General features: G+C 59.0%; 1 protein-coding gene across 3 annotated transcripts in view; it reads right to left on the reverse strand.

Moving 5' to 3' along the window:
* Positions 1 to 23,015, reverse strand: part of COL27A1 (collagen type XXVII alpha 1 chain) — a 122,975-nt gene that overhangs the window by 45,420 nt on the left and 54,540 nt on the right. For 2 of the 3 annotated variants that reach the window (XR_014020458.1, XM_081280123.1), the window contains exons 14-24: positions 22,711 to 22,755; positions 15,602 to 15,655; positions 14,981 to 15,025; positions 12,059 to 12,112; positions 10,906 to 10,959; positions 10,324 to 10,377; positions 7,862 to 7,915; positions 7,729 to 7,782; positions 6,367 to 6,471; positions 5,034 to 5,087; positions 3,882 to 3,926 (exon numbers count right to left, since the gene is read on the reverse strand). Coding sequence is in view for 2 of the 3 variants with exons in the window: in XM_081280123.1 (XP_081136249.1) it covers positions 3,882 to 3,926; positions 5,034 to 5,087; positions 6,367 to 6,471; positions 7,729 to 7,782; positions 7,862 to 7,915; positions 10,324 to 10,377; positions 10,906 to 10,959; positions 12,059 to 12,112; positions 14,981 to 15,025; positions 15,602 to 15,655; positions 22,711 to 22,755 (618 nt within the window). In the remaining variant the exon portion in view is untranslated. The remainder of the gene's footprint in view (positions 1 to 3,881; positions 3,927 to 5,033; positions 5,088 to 6,366; positions 6,472 to 7,728; positions 7,783 to 7,861; positions 7,916 to 10,323; positions 10,378 to 10,905; positions 10,960 to 12,058; positions 12,113 to 14,980; positions 15,026 to 15,601; positions 15,656 to 22,710; positions 22,756 to 23,015) is intronic. The other variant, XM_081280124.1, reaches the window with a different exon arrangement.

The raw sequence follows: 23,015 nt of genomic DNA on the forward strand, positions 1-23,015 counted from the left end.
CCAGAAGCAGGCCGGGAGGCGGCCACGTTTGGAGAGTTGGGGGCTGGTGGGGGGGCCTGGGCTATTCTGGGAAGAGGCCATCTGTCCCCATCTTTGGGGGCTTTGGGGCTGTTTCAAAGAGAGAAACAAACCCGCTGGCTGCGATAGAAATACCGTAACAACATCTGCCAAGACCTGATTGGAATTTGGAACACGGAGGCCTCTCCAATCTTCTGAAAGGCTCCCTTAACCCCGCCTGAAAGGACACGCGTGTGCACGCACACACACACCGTGGTCCTCTGGCTCTTTTTAACTTCCCTGGGCGACAACTTGCCTCTATGTTCCAGGGACTCTTCTAGGTGGCTGCAGGCCCTGCTGTCACCCTAGAGGGCAAACGCTCATATGCCTAGGACAGGCGGACACCGGGGCAAGTCCCCCAGGAAGGCACCGGCTGCTCGCTCAGGCCCACCCTCCCCTGCTAAGAAAAATGTGAGCAGAGGGCTCTTCTGTGGTTCAAGTGCAAACAGGGCTTTGTAAGAAGCCAGATTTGCAGCCAAGAGTTTCCAGGAGGATCAGGAAAGACAGCAGGGAATGGATTTGTCCCATGAAGACCTACGACCTGTCCCCCCAACTCTGGCCAGAGTGAGATCAGACTCGGAGCTGGTACTAGAGTGGAGGTCACATGCTCCAGCAGGGAAGACAGTCCACTGCCCCTGGGCCAGGTAAGAGCCCACTCCAAAGGGTCACCTCTGAGACCCACACTTCCTTCTCCAGACAGTCCTAAAGTGGCAATTTCAGCCAGCAGTGTACATGTCTTGCTCTGCCACCTGGGTTGACACTGTGGTCAGTGTGACTCCAAATCCCACATGACTTCCTCATGACCCCTAGGCCTCTGAAGCTCATGGCCATGAGGAGGGCCCGTCTCCCTGGGCTCCCTGGGGAGGGGGTTCCTGGGCAGGAAGGGACAGGGATGCAGGATGAGGTCCCCACCTCCTGGGATTGTTCTGAAAAGCCAAGATAATGCGTGGCATATGTAGGTGCTCCATAAACGTAGCGATCTCCATTCCCTCCTATCTTATTGAAAAGGGCATGGGCTGAGACAGTGGCCTGAGCTCCCCACCAGGGAGCACTTGAACATTTAGAAGAGGCCAAAGGAAGGGAATAAAATCTGCTCTGTTAAGAGGCCCTGGCCGACTGGCCCAGGGAGAGAGAAATTTCATAGCTACTTTAAATTTATGAGATGTTGGGACCTGGAAGGCAGGTGGGTCATAAACCCCCCAACAAGAAGCCAAACAGGATCCTAATGAATAAGGGCCATGCAGTGAGTGCCCCATCCCTGCACCCACCCCTGGCACCCCTGCTGGGCTTGTCCCAGAACATCCTGGCAGGCCTGCCCTGGGGAGGGAGCTAAGGCTGGTCCAGCAGAGCCAGTGGCAGTGGCCCTGGCTTCCAAAGCAGCTCTGAAGGCCAGGGGAAGGGCCAGCTCCTTTGGGGCCATTAAGAGGGCACGGAGTAGGAGACAATGCTGTTACCTAGGTGGGTGCTGCACAGGCAGGACCTGAGCCCCCAGGCTGGAGGAGAAGTCTGGCCTGGTCCTCAGGCTGCCTGCTGATACGGTGCCAGTGTGCCAGTGTCTGCTCAGCTCTCTCCTCCCTGGCCCCTTCCCTCCTGCCACGTGACAGTCTGCCAGGTGCCAGGGTGCAACAGAGAATGAGACAGCTGTGCACCCCTGTGGGACACACAACTCAGGGTGGGCAGGCATGGGCATGCTGGGCGTTCCTGGGACAGAGCTGCTCGAAGCCAGCAGATCAAAGCAAGGGCTCAGGAAGTCAGAGAGTATCCAGCTCCTCCAGGACAGTCCCTGGGAACATAGCAGGCGTCGGTGCCAGCCCGGGCTCTGACACCTTGGTCCCTGCTGTGATGTCTTCGACAAGTTATTTAACTTCTCAGAGCCTCAGTTTCCTCATTTGCAAAATGGGAATAATAATGCCACCCATCATAGTGCTGTTGGGGGGCTGCAAAGGTGCCTAGGGCATCCGGCACAGCATCTGGGAACTCACAGGTGACAGTGAATGTCACTGTGATTATGAGGAGGGTATGTGCTGGGAGCTCTGGAGCCCTGTCCTGGGGACCCTCGGATTCTGCCATAGAGGAAATGCCTGCCCCTCGCCGTGGCCCTGAGGGGAGGGCCCTGGCATGCCTGTGGCCTCCAGCTCTGCCTTGGCTCAGATAGCTCCTCCATCGTGGTCCAAGCAAGCTGGACAGCCAGCTGGGACTGTCGCTGCCACGAGAGCCTGGGCTGCCCCAGGTAAGGCTCCACGCCTCCTGGTCCTGGCTACTATCCCTCGTGGTCAACTTGGTGGAGACGACTTCTCTTCCATGAGCCCTAGATTGTCAACATGGGCCAGAATCCAGGAGTTCTTAACCAGGGGTCCCGGCGAGGGTCTCTGAATAGAATTCAGAGGGTCCACAAGGCCGAACGGAAAACATGACAACTTTATATTCATGAACCTCTAACGAGAACTCAGCATTTCCTTTGAATAGAGGAAAACCAAACCCAGTCGGTTCCTAGACCCAAGACTGTCCCAGATAGTTCCTCTCACCCCATGGTCACTGTGCGGAAATCTTGAAATCTACCGAGAAGCTTGTCACCACTCCAAAATTGAGGTCATTCCTAGACGGCTCTAGATCTTGCTATTGAATGCCCTGATGAGGAACGGTGGACAGGAGGTGCCCCGTCTGGACAGACTCCCATGACTATTTCCATATGATCGGTTTCCTTCGCGTCCTTTGTTCTCGATGTGATGCATTTAAAAACCAGTCTGAGAAGCGGGTGTGGGGCCGAGGCTCATCAGCCTGGCAAAGGAATCCAAGCATTTGGACCCAGTGATTTCCAGGGACCCTTTGAGTCCTGCTGTTCTAGGATTCTGGGTATCTATTTCCCAGGGGCCCTCCCATTAGCATAACTATGAAATTGAATTTGTGATCATGTTGCCTTTTTTCTTTCTTTCTTTCTTTTTTTTCCAATCAGGAAATACATCCAGGCTGAGGCAGCCTTTCCAAACTCCCGGGCTTCCCACAGAATGTGCTCGAATGACACTGGAAAGATTTCAAAAATCCAGGCCTCCCCTGGCTTCAATCCCTTCTTCCCCTCCAACAGATGGTGCAGGCTAGTGAGGAGGCCACAGTGTGGGACTCTCACACCACTAAGGGTGCCTCTCAGCGCCACCGTGCCCTTCTGGGTCCCCAGCATCGTGCCCCTGGCCCTGCTGAGGAAGCCCTCCAGGGTCCTCAAGGAGGGGTCCTTGTTTGAAGGCCTGAAGGAGATGGCCACCTCTGAGCCCAGAGAAGCTGGAGGCAGGCGCCAGGGCTGGGCAGGAGGGATGGAGGCCAGTCCACTGGCCGCAGGGCTGCTCCCCTCCACTGTGACAGCTGAGGGTGGCGAGCCACAACTGCTTTCTTAATGACTAGTCGCAGACGCCTCTCTCCCGCAGACCTTGGCCCGGCTTCCCAACTAGCCGGCCGCTGGTTTGCATGTTGTCCTCTATAATTTGGGGGATGCCTGGACCACGAGCCCTGGACTGGTTCCCCTTCTCCGGCCTAGGCCTCCTGACCTGTGACCTGGGAAGAGGAAGCATGTGCGATCGCTCAGGGCCCCTCCGGCTCTAGCTCCAGTTCTGGAAACGAGTCACGTAACATGTTTGAGCAAATATACCCAAACCATCGTGCAGAGCCAGGCCTGGGATGACCTCCTCCTCCAGAGACTTCCCGAGAGCCACTGTCCACGGCCACGGACGTGAGAGAGAGTAGAACCGGGGCCGGCCCTGTTCTGAGAATTCCAGATGGGTAGCTTACATACAGTAGGTGCCCATCAACTGCGTTCAGAGGCACCAATCGCTTACCTGCTCACCCACAGGCCCTGGCCGCCCGGGATCCCCTGGCTCCCCCTGCAAAGACACAGGAGGAGAGATGGGAATGCAAGACGGAGTCCGGGCCTCCCGAGGAATCCCCCAGGCCTTCCCCGGGCCACGGACCTAGTGGCCACTGGTACCAGGCCAGTTCCAGGTTCCAGGTTGACAGCCTGTCATGGCCATGCCTGGCTGTTCTGGGTGGGTGGCCCCTGCTCCATAGGTGGCCGTGGCTGCCCTGGTCTTCCCACTGCAGAGCTAGGGAGGTGACAGACCCGTGGGGTAAATCCCCTGGGACAGCATCGCCTCCACCACAGAAACCCAACCTCTATCTGAGGGACAGCAGCGGGACCCCAGAGGGCAGGACATGGGTGTGGACTGGCAGAGTTTGGCTGGGAAATGGATGTCGCCTGTGGTCTTCCATGCAGCCTCATCTCTCCTCGGCTCCTTCCTGGGACCACATGTTCACGAGAACCAGAAAGGGCCTGGGGAGGACCTGGGCCAAGCTCCTGAAGGGAGGCAGTCACTGGCCACCTGGGCTCCCCTGGCTCTGCCTGCCCGCCTGAAAACCTGGCCCAGCAACCTCTTGCCCGGAATCCTTGCCCACAGCATCCTCATCAACGACACTGCCCCTCCCGGGGACCTGGAAACCCACCAAGGGGGTGGTCGGTCTCTTCCCCTGGGCCAGTTCTTTTTTATAGTAACTTTTTAGGAATTCTGTTAACAAAGGTAACCCATATTGCACACAAGGGGGAATAGGAAGCACAGAGAAGAATATGGAAATCCCCTCTTCTTCCATCACTCAGAGATGACCAGTCCATTTTCTACTGTCTGCTTTGTGTATGAAGGAAGAAGGGGCCATCCAGCACCTGCAATAGGCTCGTGCCTAACACTGGTTTTATAATCTGGTCCCCATCACTATCCCACCCCCCCTACACATGGGCATCTTCCCAACACCATGGTGGGTAGCTGTTCTACATTCCATTACGTGAACAATCCCCCTCTGTTGGACATTTAGGTTAGTTCTCCCCCCGTTACCAATGAGGGCCAATTTTTTTCTTCCATTTCCAACTGGCCATAGGATTTGGGGCTTATCCTGGGGCCTTCAAATGTGGGACCCCCCACTTTCATCCCAGGTCCCCTCACCTTCACGCCATCTGGGCCAGGCCTCCCTGGAAATCCCTTCCTGCCAGGTTGACCCTGCAACAGAGAGAGTGAGTGAGAGGCCGGGAGGGGCAGCACTGCTGGGTCCTGAGCAACTCTGAGGACATGGCCCAGGGTCCTCCCATGGGCTGGGAGGGCCAAAGTACCCCAAGAGGTGGAGACGTGAGCCCATGTCCTGTGACACAGGGGCCTCCAGCCGGGAAGTCTCGGAGCCTCCTCACTCCCTGTCCCCTTGCTTGTCAGGAGGAATGGTGACAACTGCTTCCAACCTCATGAGGTCCCAGGGTGGTGGTGGGGTATTGAGGGGGCCTCAAAGTGTGGCCAGAGGATACTGCGGGTCCCCAAGGCCCTCCCAAGAGGGTCGAGAGCTCAAAAGGACTTTCACAACACTAAGGTGCAGTCTGCCCCCGAGGCTCTCACACTCCCGAGTGTGAGGGGCGTCTTCTGGGGCAAGTGACATGTGTTCTCAGGAGCAGGCCACAGGCAGGGCGGACCTGAGAGTCCACGTCTGTTAAGAGATTTGCAAAAATGGTAAAACCAGGGTACTTTTCCACTCAATTGTCTTGTTTTGGAAAACAGAGTGATTTTTGGTTTAAAAAAAAACACAGTGTTTACATGCAGTGAGCTTATTATTAATTGCCAATGAATGAATAGATACATTTAAAGTGTCTTGATTTAATTACTAATATGATTTTTATTACTAATATTTAATTACTAATTGTGATGTAACCCACACAAACAAAAGCTCTTTGGGTCCTCTTTGTTGTTGTTTTTTTTTTAATACCAGGGGTTAAACCCAGGGGCATTAGACCACTGAGCCACATCCCCAGCCCCATTTTGTGTTTTATTTAGAGCCAGGGTCTCACTGAGTTCTTAGAGCCTCGCTGTTGCTGAGGCTGGCTTTGAACTCCAGATCCTCCTGCCTCAGCCTCTAGAGCCACTGGGGTGATAGACATCTGCCACCGCACCTGGCTGGTCTTCTCCTTTTTGACCCACTGCTGGGAGGAAGGCAATGGGTCAGGCGGCCCCTGGAAAGCCGCTCAGAGGGTGCAGAGGACTCAGGCTCACGGTACCCCACCTCTTGGGGTACTTTGGCCCTCCCCAGCCCATGGGGAAGACCCTGGGCCATGTCCTCAGAGTTGCAGCCTGGGCTGAGATCCCGGCTAACTTCCACCCTTCCGCCAACCACCTCTCTCTTCGGTGTCCGGTGCTCCCTCTCCAGGCCCAGGGCCCTCGCTGCTGACTGCTCTCTGCCTGTTCACAGCTGGTTCTGCCCCAGTGAATCCACTCCCTCCCTCAGGCAGGTGACACTCACCTCCAGGCCAGGGGCTCCTGGTGGCCCCATGGGTCCCTCATCTCCCTGGAGTTGGAGGCAGGAAAAAGAAGAAAGGTCACTGGGCGAGTCTCTCGAGAACTCCCTCTAAGCAGAGAAAGAGGTGGACGGAGAAGGACCTCCTGGACATGCGAACTGCTCCTGGCCTGGGTCAGGGGCTCCACCGGTCCTGGCCCAGAGGACAGGTCACACGCTCCGTCGACTGGCCCTGAGAGCAGAGCCCCAGACTGTGTCTCAAAGACACGACTCTACTCTGACTCCACTGGCTGGCCAGCAGCCTCTGGGCCTCAGTCTCCCTGGTGTGGACAGTCCTTGGAAAGCGATAAGTGGCTTCAGCTGGGTCCTGGCTGAAGGCACAGTGATGACGCCTGTTCCTTCCTGAAGCCCCAGGGCTGCGTCCAGCAGGTGTTTGGTAACAAAGGAGGCCGTGGATGGGCTCAGGAGCCATGAGCAGAAGGCAGGCAGGAGGGCAGGAGGGTTTTCCGGGGCGACAGGAGTGCAGACAGGAGCACGTGGTGGGGCCGTCCCTCCTTCCTCTCCCTCCTACCGGCTGCTGGCTCCCAGGACTCCCCAGCCCTGCGGCGGCCCAGGGAGCCCCAAACTTGCCCCCTCTGGCAGGCCAGGCCCGACCAAGGGGCACCCCCAAGCTTCCAGGAAAGCAGCCCCACGTGGCGGCTTCGGAGCCAGCGCTGGGGCCCTGCCAGGCCCAGAACCCGCAGGAGAAGGGACGGAGTCAGCGCGGCCTGCCTGCGGTCGGTCCTGAGAGCCTTGCCTGCCATGCCACAAGCCCGGGCCACGTGTCACTGGGCTCAGGAGGGCCTCACACACAGGCCAAACCAACAGGCCCCTGGAGACCCTTCTGGCCCCCCATGTGAGCGTACGAGAATGAGCGGATCCTCCCCCGCTACTCCTGAGGCCACTGGTAAGTGCTCTGGCCACTCCCGGGAGTAGACGGTGACAGATGGGTGGCTAACGGAGGCTAACGGAGACCTGAGCTCCTGTCAAGGCCCTGCCTGCCACTAACCAGGGACCTGCAGACTGCCTCTCCACGTCTTGGGCCTCATCTGTAAATGGGGCTGACAATCCCCTCCCTCCTGGACAGATGTTCCGACACGCTGCTGTGTGACGTGAGCTGACCAGAAGCTTGGTGAGGGGCAGGGGGGACGCCATGGCAGTGAGGGAGGGGGCAGCAGAGATGGGGGAGACCCCTCCTGCCAGGCCAGGGCATTTGCGGTCCCTGGGTGGGCCACAGGGGCAGGGGTATACAGGACAAGGTGGATGTGCCGGGGTGGCCCAGGGCCGCAGACAGGCCAGAGAGGGCAGCGGCGGACAGGCGCATCTCACCTCGGGCCCCAGCTGTCCTCGGGGTCCGGGCAGGCCTCGAGCTCCAGGCTTTCCCTGAGAGGAGGGAACAACAAGGGTCTCAGAGGGCATCCCTCTGCTTCCTGGGCGGGGGCTGCTCCGGGCAGGAACTCACCTTCTCGCCTTCGGGGCCATTGTCCCCAGGGGGCCCGATGTCTCCTGGGAATCCCTGAGGGGAAGCAGAGGCTGGGGTCACGGGGCCCTGCAGGAAAGGGCTGGGGCGTCCTGCAGGAGCTGACCTGGGTGGGCACCCGGCTGCAGCAGCAGAGGCGCCCCATGTGCACTCCTCAATCCTAGAGAGGGACGGGCACCCCGCCCTGCAGCTCAGGGGCCGAGGAAAGGCGCGAGAGGGTGCAGGAGGCCGCGAGCGAGCTGGTCCCACCCAGAAGTCCCAAGTCCCGTGAAGTTACTGGGACAGAGACCTTGCTCCCGCCAGCCACCAGCCTGGGATGCCCCCGCCATGAGCTGCAGCCCCTGCCGTGCCACTGTCCTCCTGGTTTGCTGGGACACGCTGAAGTAACTAACCGCAGCGCCTCTGTCAGGGGCTGAGATCCCGGTGACATCCCAGCCAGGCCTGTGGGACTTGGCCCTGAGCCACCTACTATGCCCCCCGGGCCCCCTGATGCAGCCTGCCCTGGGGGTAGGGGAATCGGCTCCATCCCCCTCAGCACCTCTGGTGGCCGCATGGGGTCCCAGAGGCACAGGGTCCCTCTCGAGGTCAGTGCTCTCTGTATAATTTGGAGACCAGTTCCCCTGTCCCCAAAGATGGGCCCTTCTCTGTGTCTTCAATGGCTGCTAGTCAGGGGCCCAGGGCCCTCAACCTGACTCTCTCCAGTTGGCTGGTTTCCTTTGCTGGTGACCACCAGGACACCCATGCTTCTTTTGGGGTGGGCTAAGGAACAAGAGCCAGTACAAGAACATCCCCTTCCTTGTTTTAGGTGTGATGCCTCTGTTAATTCAGCCAGGAACCCCATTAGCTTTTAGGGCAGCCCCACTACCTCAGTCTCCTGCCAGCTAGAAACCAAAGTTTACGAGTTTCTTCACCAAAATGTTTCCTTTCACTTTGCCTTCGTAAGTTGGCTAGATTTTTTTTCTTTCTCTTTTAACCTTTTAGTAACTTTTATACAATTCTGGCTCAAATACCTTCTCACCCTGCTTACAGGCAAAGCAAGAAGAGTCCTGAATTTGGAGCTAACCCTGAAGCCAAAACTCCATGTGTTTTCCTTCATAATGAAAAGATCAAAATCTCGCCCTTCTGCTCACTCACTGTGTGACTGCAGGAAAGTTCCTTAGCCTCTCTGGACCTTGGAATCCTGATCTGTAACACACACCTTACAGGCAGGGCTGTACTGAGGCTTAAGTGAACAACACAGGCAAAGAACTGAGTTTGGTGCCCAGCACTGAGTAAGTGCTCATTAAAAAAATAAAAAAAAAATAAATATATATATATATATATATATATATATATATATATCTACATCCAAAATGATTTTGAGTCCCTTGTACTGGGCAAACAAGTCTACCCAGGTGGCCCAGGACCAAGAAGAACTTGGCAGCAGGATGCTGGTTAAATTCTGGTGCTCACTCACATCCGGCCCAGGAAGAGCGAGGGAGACATTCCCCTGGGTGCTGGACAGCGGGGACAGTGGCCCTCTCAGCTGTCTCCTGCCTTCAGCCCAGCAGAGGCACCTCCTGCGCCAAGGTGGGAGGGGGGACTGTCTATCCAGGGCCCCGGACACCATCAGAGCCGACCTGATCCACCCTGCGTGGAGTGGCCCTGGGGAAGTCCGTGCCCTGCCCTGGGACTCAGTTTCCCCGTCTGCGAATGAGGTAGCGGCCTCCCCTCCCCTGCCCCTCTTGGGGGCACTTCACCTCGTCCTAGGACCCCGCAGCCTGCTGGCCGCAGGAGGGGCCTCATAAACCCGAGGGCGCAGGCCTTCCGCCCTGGCTGGCCAGGCTGCTGGGAATCCCGGACTCAGAGTCTTTTTCCACAGTGACCAGCGGAGGGACTCGGGGCCAACTTCATTGTCTAAAGATAGGGCTGTGTCGCGGCCAAAGTCAACAAGTGGAAAGTCAGACTGCGGATTTAGGAAACCTTCCCTGTCTGTCCAGGGAGTACAGAAGTGATCTTTGGAAAGGCCTGGAGGACCTCAGGGCCACTCTCCCCTGGATGCAGAGGCAGCAGGGATGGCCAAGCCCGGGGCTCCAGGTGCACCGTGGGGGGGCCTGCTGGGAGGGGGGGCCTGGGTGCAGATGACCCCGACACAGACAACGGCCCGGCCCCAGGAACATGCAGGGGTTGAAGAGCTCGGCCTGCTCGTGACAGTCCACCACAGGACTGTCACCTGGACTGTCCACCTGGACCCCAGAGCCATCTGAGGAAGGACTCGGAGGCCAACTCCTTGTCCTGGGTGTTTTGAGAGCCCTGGACAGGAGAGCTGTGATCCGGGAACTGCTGTGCTCTGCTTCATCGCCCATAAGCTACGTGACCTGAAGCATGTCCCCCACACCTCTGGGCCTCAGTTTCCCCAGGACAACACCCAGTCCAGCTGCAGCCGGAGACAGAGCAACACGTACCTCGGGTCCAGGGGGCCCAGGGAACCCCAGGGAGCCTTTGTCTCCGACTCTGCCCTGCGGAAGAGATTGGAGAGTGGCGGTCACGAGGTCCCTGCGTCATCTCCTGGAGTGGTGGGTGGTCATAACGTTCTGGAGCATATACGCATGAAATTACCTGAGCCAGTTCTCAAGCTCTGACTCCCACACTCTCCAGCTGGGGGACCCCAGGCAAACGACCTCAGAACCCCAGTCTCCGCATCTTTATATAATGGGGACAGTAACCCTAACTCCTGGTGATTGGCAGCCCTCAAAGAAACAGTGGTACAAAGGGCCTGATGGTAGCACAGTTAGTGACACCGCTGTGACAAGTGACATCACTATAATAGCCCACAGTGAATGAGGCCATCTGTGATGTGGGTGACCACTGCACCTTGGGCTCGGTGACTGCATCAGGGAAATGGGCAAATGGCCCTGCCCTGTCCATCTGTGCTGCTCACTCACTTGTCTGCAGGAGGACGGGAGGCCCTGATGGGAAGGCACCCCAGCCACATCCCATGACAGAGGTAACACCCAGGTGGAGGGGTGCTGGGAGAAGGTACTCACCAGAGGGCCTGGCTTGCCCCGGGCACCCGGGAACCCTGGCAACCCCTGGCTGCCCTGGAAAAAGAGTGGGCAGGCTGGGTTAGCTCCCACCAGAGAGGCCGAGAACAGCTGCCTGTCCCCCTCCAGCCCAGGCTGGACAAGGCCCTCGTGGAGAGGGAAGGACCTTTCTTTCTACTGCAGGGATCACACCTGTCTGCACCCCTGGAGGCTGGGCCCTAGCACCAGGGTGAAAGGGCAGCCAGTCCTCCCAGGACCCCAGGAGCCCTGGAGGCCCATGGACCCTGGAGACCAGGGCCCAGCAGAAGCAGCAGCCAGACCTGTGTAGTCACCCCAGGGGAACACCAAGGCCAGCTCAGGATGGCCAGCCAGGAGGGACGGCTGCAGAGGTGGAGGGAGAGCTGGCCAACATCTGGGCCTGGTGGACTGGCTGGCAGAGGTCCAGCTGTGGCCACAGGGTGTAGACGCGGGCAGACGGGGGCTGGTGTCCTCAGGCCACAGCTGGCTCTGCAGGCAGGGTCATCCTGGTGGTGATGACCACACCCCCCGCTCAATGGGTCAGCAAGGCCACTCACACTCCTGAATGTCCACTGGGAAGTGCGGCCCTGAGGAGAGCTCAGAGCAGCCCAGGGCCCTGTGGGGGAACTCACTGTCGGGGACAGGGGTGCCTGCCCACAAGTCTCCAAAACCAAGAGAACCATGGTGTCAGAACTGAAGGACAGATGTGCTGTCCAGGGCTCCAGGGAGGGAAACGGCCACTTTTCGAGCAGGTAGACAGTGTGGCCTCTGAGCAGGTGGTGCGGAGAGGCAGTGGGGGTGGGGTCAGGTGGGCAGCAGAGTGGGCAAAGGGCCTGAGGCACAGCTGGCAGTTCACGGGGCTGGAGCCCAGGGCCACAGTGGGGAGGGCCCTGGGCTGGGCTCCTGCGTGGCTGGGTGGGGAGCCGGGAGGTGTGTGAGCACAGACCAGAGCTGTCCTTGGGGGCAATGTAGGAGGTGAGAGACTGGGAGGGCAGATAGGACTGTATGACAGAGCCGTCTCAGGTGGTCCTGCCCACGCTGGGCTCTGGGAAGGAAGCCAGGCCAGGGGACAGGTGGGGCAGGGGTGCAGAGGGGGGCGGGACAGGGGTGCGGGGTGGGGAGCACCTGAAGCAGTTACCTTGTCTCCTTGGAAGCCAGGATCTCCGGACACACCTGGGACCCCTTGCTCGCCCTGAGTACACACCAGCAAAGCAGATTGTGAGCGGGGCCACGCGGACCCCAGAAGTCTCCCCGACGGCCAGGCCCACTGGTGAGGGACAGTCCTGCCGAGGCCGATCTCAAGTGGGACCTGGCCAGTCAGCCTTGCTGGACGGGCCACCGGAGTGGAGAAGGCAGCCCCAGGGTGGGGGGGGACGAGCCAGCCTGGGTGCAGACCAGCTTCAGCTCCCCTGCCGGTCACCTGGCCTTTTGTGGTGAACCTGCACTTCAAAGATCCTTCCCCAACCTTCCCCCTCTTCCTCCATACTGACACTGTGCATGTGGTGAGGGAACCGGGGAGTTCTCACCCGGGCTTCTGAGCGGGGCGTCTGCTGTTCGATTGCTCACTACGGCTGGAAGCTGTCACTCCCTCCCTCTGGGCCAGCAGCCAGACCTTCTTCTAATTAGCTGCTTCTAATCAGCTACAGCATGAGAAAGCAGGTGGCCTGACTCGGAAGACTGTGGACACCAAGCAGCGCTCCTGCCTGAGGTCCGGCTGCTCCTTGGTAGGATGATGCACTGCACGGCTGGGGACAGGGACCCTGGCCAGGGGAGGCCTTCTCTGCCCCCTCCCTGGACCAACCAGGTTCTAGTAAATGAGCTGTCACAGGCCGGGTCCAGCAGTCCTGCCTCTGGGGGCTGGAAACTGGTCCCAGCTCTCCACGCTGGGCATCACCCACTGCCCGCTGGCCCGAGGACTCGAGAACGTTTCCAGTCCCGGGAGGAGGAGGAAGAATGGGGGGACCTGAGCAAACCTGCCTTGTACAGGAGGCCAGGACCCAGCAGGACTTCCCTGGCAGAACAAAAGCCAGAACTGAACATCAAAACCTTTTTTCTTGAACTTACTTTGGTTTTTCCAATTTGGAAAACCCTGAATGACATCTTGGAGTTTTGAGAACCAAGGTACATTTTATCATTATTATTATTTTTAATGCCTCAAGTTAGAGTGAGGGAGTTCCTTTAAAAAATTAGAATAGAGGAGGCAGGTTTAAAAGGCGCCTAGGAAATCAGGACAGTGGCTTTAGAGAGCTGGGTCCCCGGCAGGGCCATGGTTCCAGAATGTGCTTCCTCTGGCGCCAGGAGCCAAGGGGTTGTGAGTGGCCCCAGGCCAGGCTGGGTCATGGAAAATCCAGGATTCTGGAAGGAGGATCCACAGGACTTGAAGGGACGGCTTTGTCATCCCAGAAGAGGGCTGGGGCGGTCTATGTGAGTGGCTGATCGGAGACCCCTCCCCACTAAAGAGATTGAAAGAGAGTCCCCTCTCCCCCCTCTCACAAAGACTTGATTGATTTTCCTAAAAACTATGGGCAATAAAAATGATTTCCTCTCCTCCCCCTGTTCTTTCTTTCCCAGAGCTTAGCAGGCGGCCTCGAAGCAGCCCAGCTCCTCTGCGTAACACTTTTATTTCCATGTTCCAGGGCAACTCTGAGCCCAGGCCACTCTACAAAGGACCTATAAAAAGCTCCCTGCGCCACCCACTTCCCCCGCAGCCCCTCTCCTTGACCATGACTTCAGCTTTTCCACAGCAGGGGTGTCTCCCCCTCAGACAGGTTGGTGAGGGGAGCCCACACCCACCCCTACACAGGGAGGCCCCGGAGGGAGGCTCAGCTGGCAGCAGGCAGTGGCAGGCAGAGGGGACCCCGCGGAGGCTTGGGAGGGAAGGAGGCGGAAACGGAAAGGTGAGGGCTCGCTGGCCCGGCAGGGGGCGGCTACCCGGGGCTGGGGCTGCACAGAACAATCCCATGTGTCCATTTTGCCCAGAAATTCTAATTTTGGGGGTCGGAGAGCCTGGGTTGGCTCCCAGGAGAGCACACGCTTCCTCTGGTGAATCTCTTCCCCACTCTGGGTCTCAGTGTCCCCAGCTGTGACATTGAGGCCCCGGGTCATGTGACCTCTCAGGGCCTCATCTGCTCTGTCCTTCTGACCTCTGTTCTGCTGGGTGGTGGAGGTTTCTGGGCCAGGTGCCCTTTAAGCCCTGATTCCCTACTTAGCAGCAGGGTGGCCTCGGGCAGGTCCCTTGTCACCTGGGGCTGGAAGAGGAAGGGGTGATCCCTCTGGAGCATTCCTGGGTGCCTGGGCAAGACACCTGCTCCTTGGCCTCAGGTGTGGCTGCCCCTGAAGACAGGTGGGCAGGGAGGCTGGACGCAGGAGCGAGAGCAGCAGCGTGCCCCTTGGATCCCGCCACGTCCTCTGCGGGCTCCAGGATGGACCAGAGACTGTGGGGGAGGGCAGGGCTGCTCCTACCTGGCCTGTCACTGCAGTGCTGCTGACCCAAGCCAGCTGCGGCCCCTCGGTGGACCCCAAGACCCATCTCCCCCTTCAGCTCTGGTGTGGCACCAGGTGACGTCCTACAGCCACAGAGAGGCCACGTGGCCGGGGGCCTTCCTGGGTGGGGGCAGCTGGAGAAGCGGGTGGCGGCCCAGGCTGCCTGGGGTTCCCCTGCATTTCAGATGGCGCACTTTCTGGGCAGAGCTCTCAGGCCCATGCCAGGACACCTCATGTGCCCTTGATTCCTTCCAGGTCACCACCACCCTCCATACTCTGTGGCTGTGCCCTCCAAGGCCCTGTTCCGCCCCAGCTCTGCTCTGCGAGTTCTGAGACCTGCTGACTGAGCCCCAGGCCCCCAACCTCTCACGCCCTCTCTGCTGAGGTCTGCAGGCCCCCGAGGGTCAGCTGGAGCCCCACCCAGAGGGACCAGAAGAAGCTGGGAGCCCAGACTCCAGGGACAGAGGGAGGCAGGAGAGTGCAGGGCAGTGGACCTGGCCAGAGCTGAGCGGCAGCCTCCGGGCGGAGGGGCGGCATGCAGATAACCCACGGTGCGACAAGGGAGTATTCCGATCACCTTATCACCTTTCAGTCCGGGCTCCCCCACGCTGCCCATCAGTCCCTGCAAGACAAAGGCCAGAGGCCGCTGTGAGGCCCAAGCCACAGAAGCAGGAGCTGGCTGGCTTCAACCAGGACCATGTGTCGCAAGACCTAGCTCTGTCCCCAAGCCTGGCTCACTGTCCCCGACTGCAAAAGAAGGAGACAACCCCATCTTGACGGGCAAGGAGGGGAGAAGCAGCTGGCAGAGGTGACACTGGGGACAAGCCCATAAGAGGAAGGTGCCGATGCGGTGGAAACAGGCCAAACTGGGCTGGCCTGGCACTGGCCCGTCCCGTGTCCCCTTCCGTTCAGGGCTCACTGTTCCCCATTATAGTTTCTATGGTCCTGGCGATGACCCCCAAGCCTGGAACCACGCTGGACTTGTGCTCAGCTAGAGGGCTGGTGTCCAATAAAGACATCTGGCTTAAATGACATACAGATGACATCTGGCTCTCCAGCCAGGGCGGAGCTGAGCTCCGGATCAATCAGCTGCTGTCCAGCACCCACGGGGCGCCCTCCCGCCTGCTCTCCCAGCATCCCCTGGGGCACCCACCCTTCTGGTGCAATGAGACCCGAACTGGGGGAAGCCCTTGTTTACCTTCATGCCCTTGGGTCCTGGGTAGCCGATGGGACCCAATGCTCCCATGTCACCCTGGGAAGAGAAAGAGGCAGCTATGAGAGGTGGCCCTGGGAGGCTGGCTGCGAGGGCAATGCCCAGGGTCCCCGGGACTGGGCTCTCCAGGATGAGACTCCCTTGGGTTGATCTTGAGATTAGGAACATCTGTCCTTCTGTTCGCTTCCGCAAAAATGCTGGAATAAATGTCACAGGATCCTGTCCAGGCCCAGGTCATGCTCTGTCCTCCGCCAGCACTTCCCATAGGCTGTCTGCTGGTCCACTCCCCGCTGGCCCTGGGCAGCTTGTGCTAGAGAGGCCAGGATGCTGCTGAGTATCCTGCAAGGCACAGGTCAGTCCCCACCACAAAGAATTATCCAGCCAGGTGAGGTGGCGCATGCCTGTCATCCCAGCAGCCCGGGAGGCTGAGGCAGGAGGATCGCGTGTTAAAAGCCAGCCTCAGCAATGGCAAGGCACTAAGCAACTCAGTGAGACCCTGTCTCTAAATAAAATACAAAATAGGACTGGGGATAACGCTCAGTGGTCGAGTGCCCCCAAGTTCAATCCCCGGTACCCCCCACCCCCTCAATAAAGAATTATCCAGCCCCAGTGTCAACAGTGCTGAGGTCAGGGCTGGGGGTATGGCTCAGGGTACAGGTCTCGCCCAACATGTGGGAGGCCCTGGGTTCAATCCCTGGGGGAGGGGAGAGAAACAGTGGGAGAGAGAGTTTAGAGTGAAATGGCAGAGTTTTGTCTTAATAAGCCTCCATCGCTTTCCTCAAATCTCACCCTGCCCACCCCCTTCACAACCACCATTAGGCAGAGCCATATGTTAAGCCCATACCCAGAGAAAGGAGCCCCTAAAACTTTGGTCTTCTCTCCCTGTCCATCCTCTGTGACTGACCTAAGTATCCAGCTGCTGTGTGACCTCAAACAATACTTAACCTCTCTGGGCCTCAGTTTCCCACTGAAGAGATTCAGGCTCTTTGGAGGCCCTGGCAAGTGCCCTGAGGCTGAGGCGCAGCTCCAGAACCTTGGGGGCACAAAGGCTGCCTGGGCAGCCAGGCTTGAATAGGACTCAGGTTCCTGCCGGAGCTGCTGCCTGGAGACCTCCAGGAGGGTGGGAGGCCAGGCAGGAGGCCAGGTGGGAGGCAGGGTGGAGGACGAGGAACCACATTCCTGCCTGAGGCCCATGCAGGGCAATGCTCTAGGAGGGAGACAGTGCCAATCTCCTGTCCCCAGAACACTGCAGCCTGGCCTCCGCCCTGCCCTGGGCTGGCTGTGTGACCTGCTGCCCTCACTGGCCTGCAGGACTCTGGCTTCGCTGTGTTCAGCAAAACCCACTCGCTGAGCCCCTGCTAACTGAGGAGTCATGTCACTCCTGTGCCTAATGACAATAATCACAGCACCCAAGCAACTCTGGTTGCCAGGCACTGAGGCACTGGGCCCTTTACGTGCCTCAACTCAGTTACATCCACAGCAGCCCTTAAAGGTCAGTTCTGCTGCTGTGCCCATAATACAGGTGAGTAGACTGAGGGTCTTAGTGGTCAGGGCTCCAGCAACGCCTCAGAGCTGGGGCAGAGCTGGGGTTCCCACTAGGCGGGCGTCTCCAGAGCCCCGAGGCAGCTCTCAAGTCTCAGGAGAAGACTTGAGGGGAGGGAGCGGAGAGCCGGATCACGGCTGAGTTAGGAAGAAGAGCCAACCCTCCAAGAGGCGCATCTTCAGCCTCTTTGGCTGCTCCTGCCTGTGCAGGATGAAGGTGGCCGCAGGCTCGGGGAGGAGGCTCCCTGTCAGCAGCCCTGCAAACACAGGCTGCTCTCCCACCTCCAGGCCTGAAGGCCTCTGCACAGGGCCCAACTCAGGCTCCACGGAGCGAAGGCTCCCCATGCCCCCTGCAGGACTGACCCCAGGGGTCTCTGTGTGGCACTGAGGGTCCCTGTGGGCACCCAGTCCCCAAGGTAAGGGGACCTGGCTGTGGGTAAATAGTGTTCCACAGTGACAGCTCCCAAGGGACAGGTCCCCCCATGAGCAGCACCCCCGGTCACAGATGCAGGGGGCAGGACAGAAGAAACTCAGGCCACTGTCCCCAGAGGACAGTTCATGGAGCACCTGTCTAGTGCACCCAAGACACCCTCCAGTGTGGCTGAGGGACACTCACAGACTGTCAGTCCCCACAAGATAGCCCGACGGCAGGCCTCCAGCCTGAGCCCGAGGCCACCTTCTGAGCTCTTGGCGCCCGACGCATTGTCCGGGCTCGAGACCCCCACCGAGAAGACCACAGGCCCCGGCTGCAGCCATCTGAAGGCCCCCGCTGCGGGTCAAGGGCAGCTGCGCGCCCTCCTGGGACAGCTAAGTGCTACTGTGAGTGCAGGTGACCCACAGGCTCCCGCCCATGGCTCCTGGTGGCTCTGCGCAGGCGGCACCCGTCAGAACCAGCTCCCCTCCCCGTGAGACCCACTGCACTTCAGACAACGGAGGCCCAGACCAGGGACCCACCCAGACCAGGGACCCACCCAGACTAAGGAGCTGGGAGGCAGAGGCAGGTCCAGGCCCCAGGTGCGTCTGTCTGTCTGTCTGAGCCCGTGGGAGTCCGAGCTCATGGCTTGGGTGGGCTGGGGGCTCCAGGGCTGGGGTTGGCAGGGGCCCCGAGGGAAACCTGGGCCCTTTGGTGCCCTGTGGGGGTGCGGGCAGGCCCGTCCTCTTTCCTGCCCCGCTGCTCCCTGTAGCTGGACATACTGGTCACCGATGGCCCCGGGCTCGGGCTCTTGACACTTCCTGCGCCTGGCGTGCTCCAGCCACCACTCAGCCCACCAATGCCCATGCATCCTGGGGCCCCCAACTTCACTGACCCCAGAGGCCAGGTGGTGCCACCCTGTCCCCCTGGAGTCTCACACCTTTCACTCGCAGCCTTGCCCAGGTGGCCGTCACCTACATGTGCCTACGCGGCCACCACAAGCCCACCACCAGACTGAAGGCAGGTGCCTGATCTGGGGACCTTACCTCCGAGACACCAGCATCTATCTGGGGTGCAGCCACAGGAGGTGCCCACTAAGGAGGGGAGAGAGGATGGGGAACTGCCTTTGCAGGCCATCAAGCCTCCTTCCAGAAACACTGAGGGACGGTGACAGTAAGGGCACTCAGCCTGTCCTGGCTCCTGGGTGGTACTACCAAGCGCCATCCCTGGCCAGGGCAGCTCCTGGACCTCAGCCCACACCGCACGCGGCCACTGCCTCTGTCCTCCTTAGAACTGGCGACCTGCAGCTGCGGTGAAGAGCTTAGCTCTGGAGACAGGCCCAGGCCAGCTTGCCAGCTGTGTGACTTCAGGCAAGGGCTCTGCTCTCTCTGAGCTTCGGTTTCCTTCACTGCCAAATGATGATGCCACTCCCCACGCCCACAGGCTGTGGTGGCCACCGACACTCAGCGGGGTCAGGCTCGTGAGGCCTTGGTAAACATGGGCAAAGAAACAGTTGGGTAACCAGCAGTGACAGAGGACAGAGGCAGCCCGCCACGCCCCAGGTGCTGGGCTGCTGGCCGGGTCACATGTTCTCTGGGTCTCATTAACGTGTCTCTGAATAAAAAAGACAGGACCGGTCCTTGCGGAGCTGACTGGTTCCGCAGGCAGCCAGGGGCTCTCAGTTACTGAAAGGCGTCCAGCAGGCTCACCTCAGAGGCTGCCCGAGCCACTGGCAGCTCTGGAATTGGGGACAGTCAGGCCTGGGTGACAAGTGTGAGGTGTCCACTCCCTGCAAGGTCCAGCCACAGGCCTTGGCTGCTGAGCCCAATGCGCATGAGGCACACACAGAGCAGACGGACGCTCTTCAACGCTAGCTTGTCCCCTCCCGCAGCAGGGCCCGGGGACGCTCGGCCGCAGCCTGCACACAGATGGCCTCAGCTGGCCAGACGCCCCGGCTGAACCTGAACCTCCACTAAAACCGTTATCAACCCGTGGAATTCCCATCGCTCAGCTGGAAACCCACATCCGCTGGAAAACCGCAGGTGACTCACCTCCTCCTCCTCCTCCGACTCTTGAGGAGAAACCTTCTTCCCAACTCGAAGGGGGCGAGTTCTCCCCATGACAGACCCTGCTGCTCCCGAAAATTCAGGGTGCGAGGGGACCCCGCCTCCGGCACGGTGGAGACTCAGGGGCTCAGGTCCAGCCCTGGGCTCCCAGGTGCAAGGACACAGGACTTCAAAGGTACCCAAGCCGGGGAGGAGAAGCCAAGAATGGCAAGGGCGGGGGACACAGGCAAGTGAGGTCACAGGTGGGAGGGATCAACTCCTTGGAAAGTGGCATCGAGCAGAGGGCACAGGGCCTGAGAAATGCGGGTGTCCAGATCCTGCCCCCAGCCAGCCCTCAGAAGAGGTCAGGAAGAGAGTGCCCTGCACTAGGAGTTGGACTCGGGACCTCCATCAAACCCCATCCTCTTCTGCCCGTGTGTGTTCTTGACCTGGGGCCTCAGTTTTCCCATCTGGCAAATGGGATTTGCCAACAAACATGGCAAATAGGGTCGCCAGACGGGATGCGAAGGGCAGGCCGCCCAGTTACTTTTGAATGTCAGGTAAATAATGAAGGGTATTTTAGTATAAATGTGTCCCAATGCTGCATCTGACACTCCACAGTGACTGGCGTCGTGTATTTTGTCTGGCAGCCCTAGTTACAGGCAGCAGAGGGGAGGCGCTCCGTGAGCCGAGGCCAGGCAGGAGGAGGGCTGGGCCTTAAGAATCTCTGCAGCCACGCTGTACCTTACCACCCTGGGACCCAACCCGTTGGGACAATGACAAATAGGACACATGCCAGAGGCAGCTGCCAGGTGTATGAACCTCTCTTCTCGAAAGCTCTGGGGACGGGGATTCTCAGGAAGAGCAGACGGTGACCATCGTACCCCTGGAACAGCCTCTCCCAGGAACGGCGAGGAAGACTTGGGCTCAGAGACAGGAAGACACTCAACTATGAGGGCTCTTTTGGATGGACGGGCCCCCGAGGACAGCGAGGGAGCCTCCAACCCCAGAGCTGTCCCAGGAGGACTTTAATGACCGTATGACCAAGGGGCTTCAGAAGGGACTCCTTCGGGGCTCGGAAAGGGTTAGACTGCAACTTCCAGAGAGTTCTCCCCCTCTCATGGCAGACAGGTCAGCCACCAGTGCTAAAGAGGTGCCTGGCAAAGTCCTGCTGAGTGGCATCAGGGACAACACATGCATGACTCACAGGTGGACACTCCCAGTCCCCAGCCATGGCGGGCATCGCTAGTCCACGGCAGTGCTCTCCCCCACCAAGGTTCAACATGATTTCGAAACCTTCCTCCACTCAGCGATCCAGACAAGCACAGCATATGTACACACAGGCGTGTGTGTGCGTGTGTGTGTGTGTGTGTGTGTGTGTGTGTGTGTGTGTGTGACGTAATAACAGCTAAGCCGGGCACAGTGGCACACGCCTGTAATCCCAGGGGCTCGGGAGGCTGAGTCAGGAGGATCACAAGTTCAAAGCCAGCCTCAGCAACAGTGAGGTGCTAAGCAACTCGGTGAGACCCTGTCTCTAAATAAAATACCAAATAGGGCTGGGGAGGCGGCTCAGGGGTTGAATCCCCTGAGTTCAATCCCCAGTACCAAAAAATATATAAATAAAATAACAATAGCTATTATGACAACACTTCCCGAGTGCTTGCTGTGTACTGGGCACTTTATATGAATTGGTTGATTTAAATCCCCACGACAATCCCCCGAGTTAAGCATTAATATTGTCCCCATTTTACAGATAAAGAGATGGAGGCACAGGGAAGCCAACTTGCTGAGCATTTCCATTAATGGTGGGAGCCAGGACGTGAACCAGGAGGTCTAGCTCCAGGGACTGCCCTCTTGGCACCTGCAGTTCTGACATGATGACCTATTTCACAGGGGGTTCCCCGAGGCTCTGGAAGGGGGTCCACAGAGCCAGGCAAGGCCAGGATTTCAACACGGGCTGGTCGGAGCTTGTGCCCTGGCCCCAGGCCCTGCTCCCACCCACCTGGACACGAGCAGTTTTGCACAGGGGCCTCTGGGTCCTCTCCCCGGCACTGGCCAACCCTGAGCCAGGGGATGCCCCAGCCTCCCCTGGGGCCTTGCTCACTCCCTCTGAGCAGCATTTCTTGGCACAGTTGCTGCGTGGCAAAGCTGGCCCATCTGTTAAGCAGGGGACAGTCTACCTGTCGCCCCCACATCTCTCTCGGACTCAAACTCCATAAGGAATGACCCAGAGGAGAGCAGATGGCACAGACCCTGGGGGACATTCTGCAGGCACCTCCAGCTTTCACCCCTCACTGGCCCAAGGCTGGGACGTGCCCTGAAGGCCCAGCAGCAGGCCCTGCTGTGGGCTGATAGACTGCTCCTCGAGGCCACCCAGCCAGACCCAGCCCCAGGCCCTTCCTGCATCTGCAGACAGGCCCTCCAGTCCTGGGCATTTCAGGAGATGAGTGACTGATCATGGCCGCACCCTCTCTCACGAATGACTATTGCTATTGATGAATAACAGTAACTGATACAACAGTATTTTCCACTAATTATTTACTGAGGGCCAGATCCTGGGCCAAGCAATATACTTGTGTCACCCTGGTTAATCCTCACAACCAAGAATCCCAGGGGATTCTACTTTCATCTGCATAGATGAGAAAACTAAGGTTCAGAGAGGGTGAGTGATTTGGCCTGAGTCACACAGCAAGGATTTGGCAGAGCCATGACTTGGTTTCAGAGTCCATGCTTTGAGAAGAAGGGCCCTGAAGATTCCCAACATGGTCCAGAGTCTCAGCAACTCTGCCACCACTTCCTGCCTCTGGACAGGAAGCCCCTGTTGAACAGGCATGCTGTCACCTGTCCAGACCTCCTTGTAAAACAACCAACAAAAAGCAAGTGTAAATCTACACTGGCAGGCATGGTCCAGCACTCACCCTCACTTAACTAATGGAGAAGCAGGCTCAGAGAAGGTGGGAGACCCACCTGGGGTAACACAGCAAGACTTTCCTCCCTCAGCCTCCTGTCCAGGCTGCCTGTCCTGATCCCCAGGCCTCTCCTCGGGGACACCTGCCTCTCCCCCACCCCCAGCCCCTGGGCAGCTGTGTACTTACAATGAGGCCGGGGACTCCTGGGGGCCCTGGCAGGCCCAGTTCTCCCTGCAAACACAGACATAAGGTGATTACGTGCCCTGTCTCCCTCCAGGACCCCCACCCCTGCCCCATGTGGGCATCCGGGGGGACACTTCAGTGCTGACCATCTTCTGCTCCAGTCCCAGGCCCCAGGGCCTCTGGTGTGTGGCCTGGAGTTGGGACAGTGCCCTTCCTCCCTCGGCCATCAGTTTCCGTCTGTAAGACGGGGAGGGGGTCCCCCAGCCCTTGCACCCTCCAGTGTCGGTATGAAGAGGGCAGAGCCCCCG

This window comes from Spermophilus citellus (assembly GCF_964194105.1).
Source record: "Spermophilus citellus genome assembly, chromosome: 2".
Classification (NCBI taxonomy): domain Eukaryota; kingdom Metazoa; phylum Chordata; class Mammalia; order Rodentia; family Sciuridae; genus Spermophilus; species Spermophilus citellus.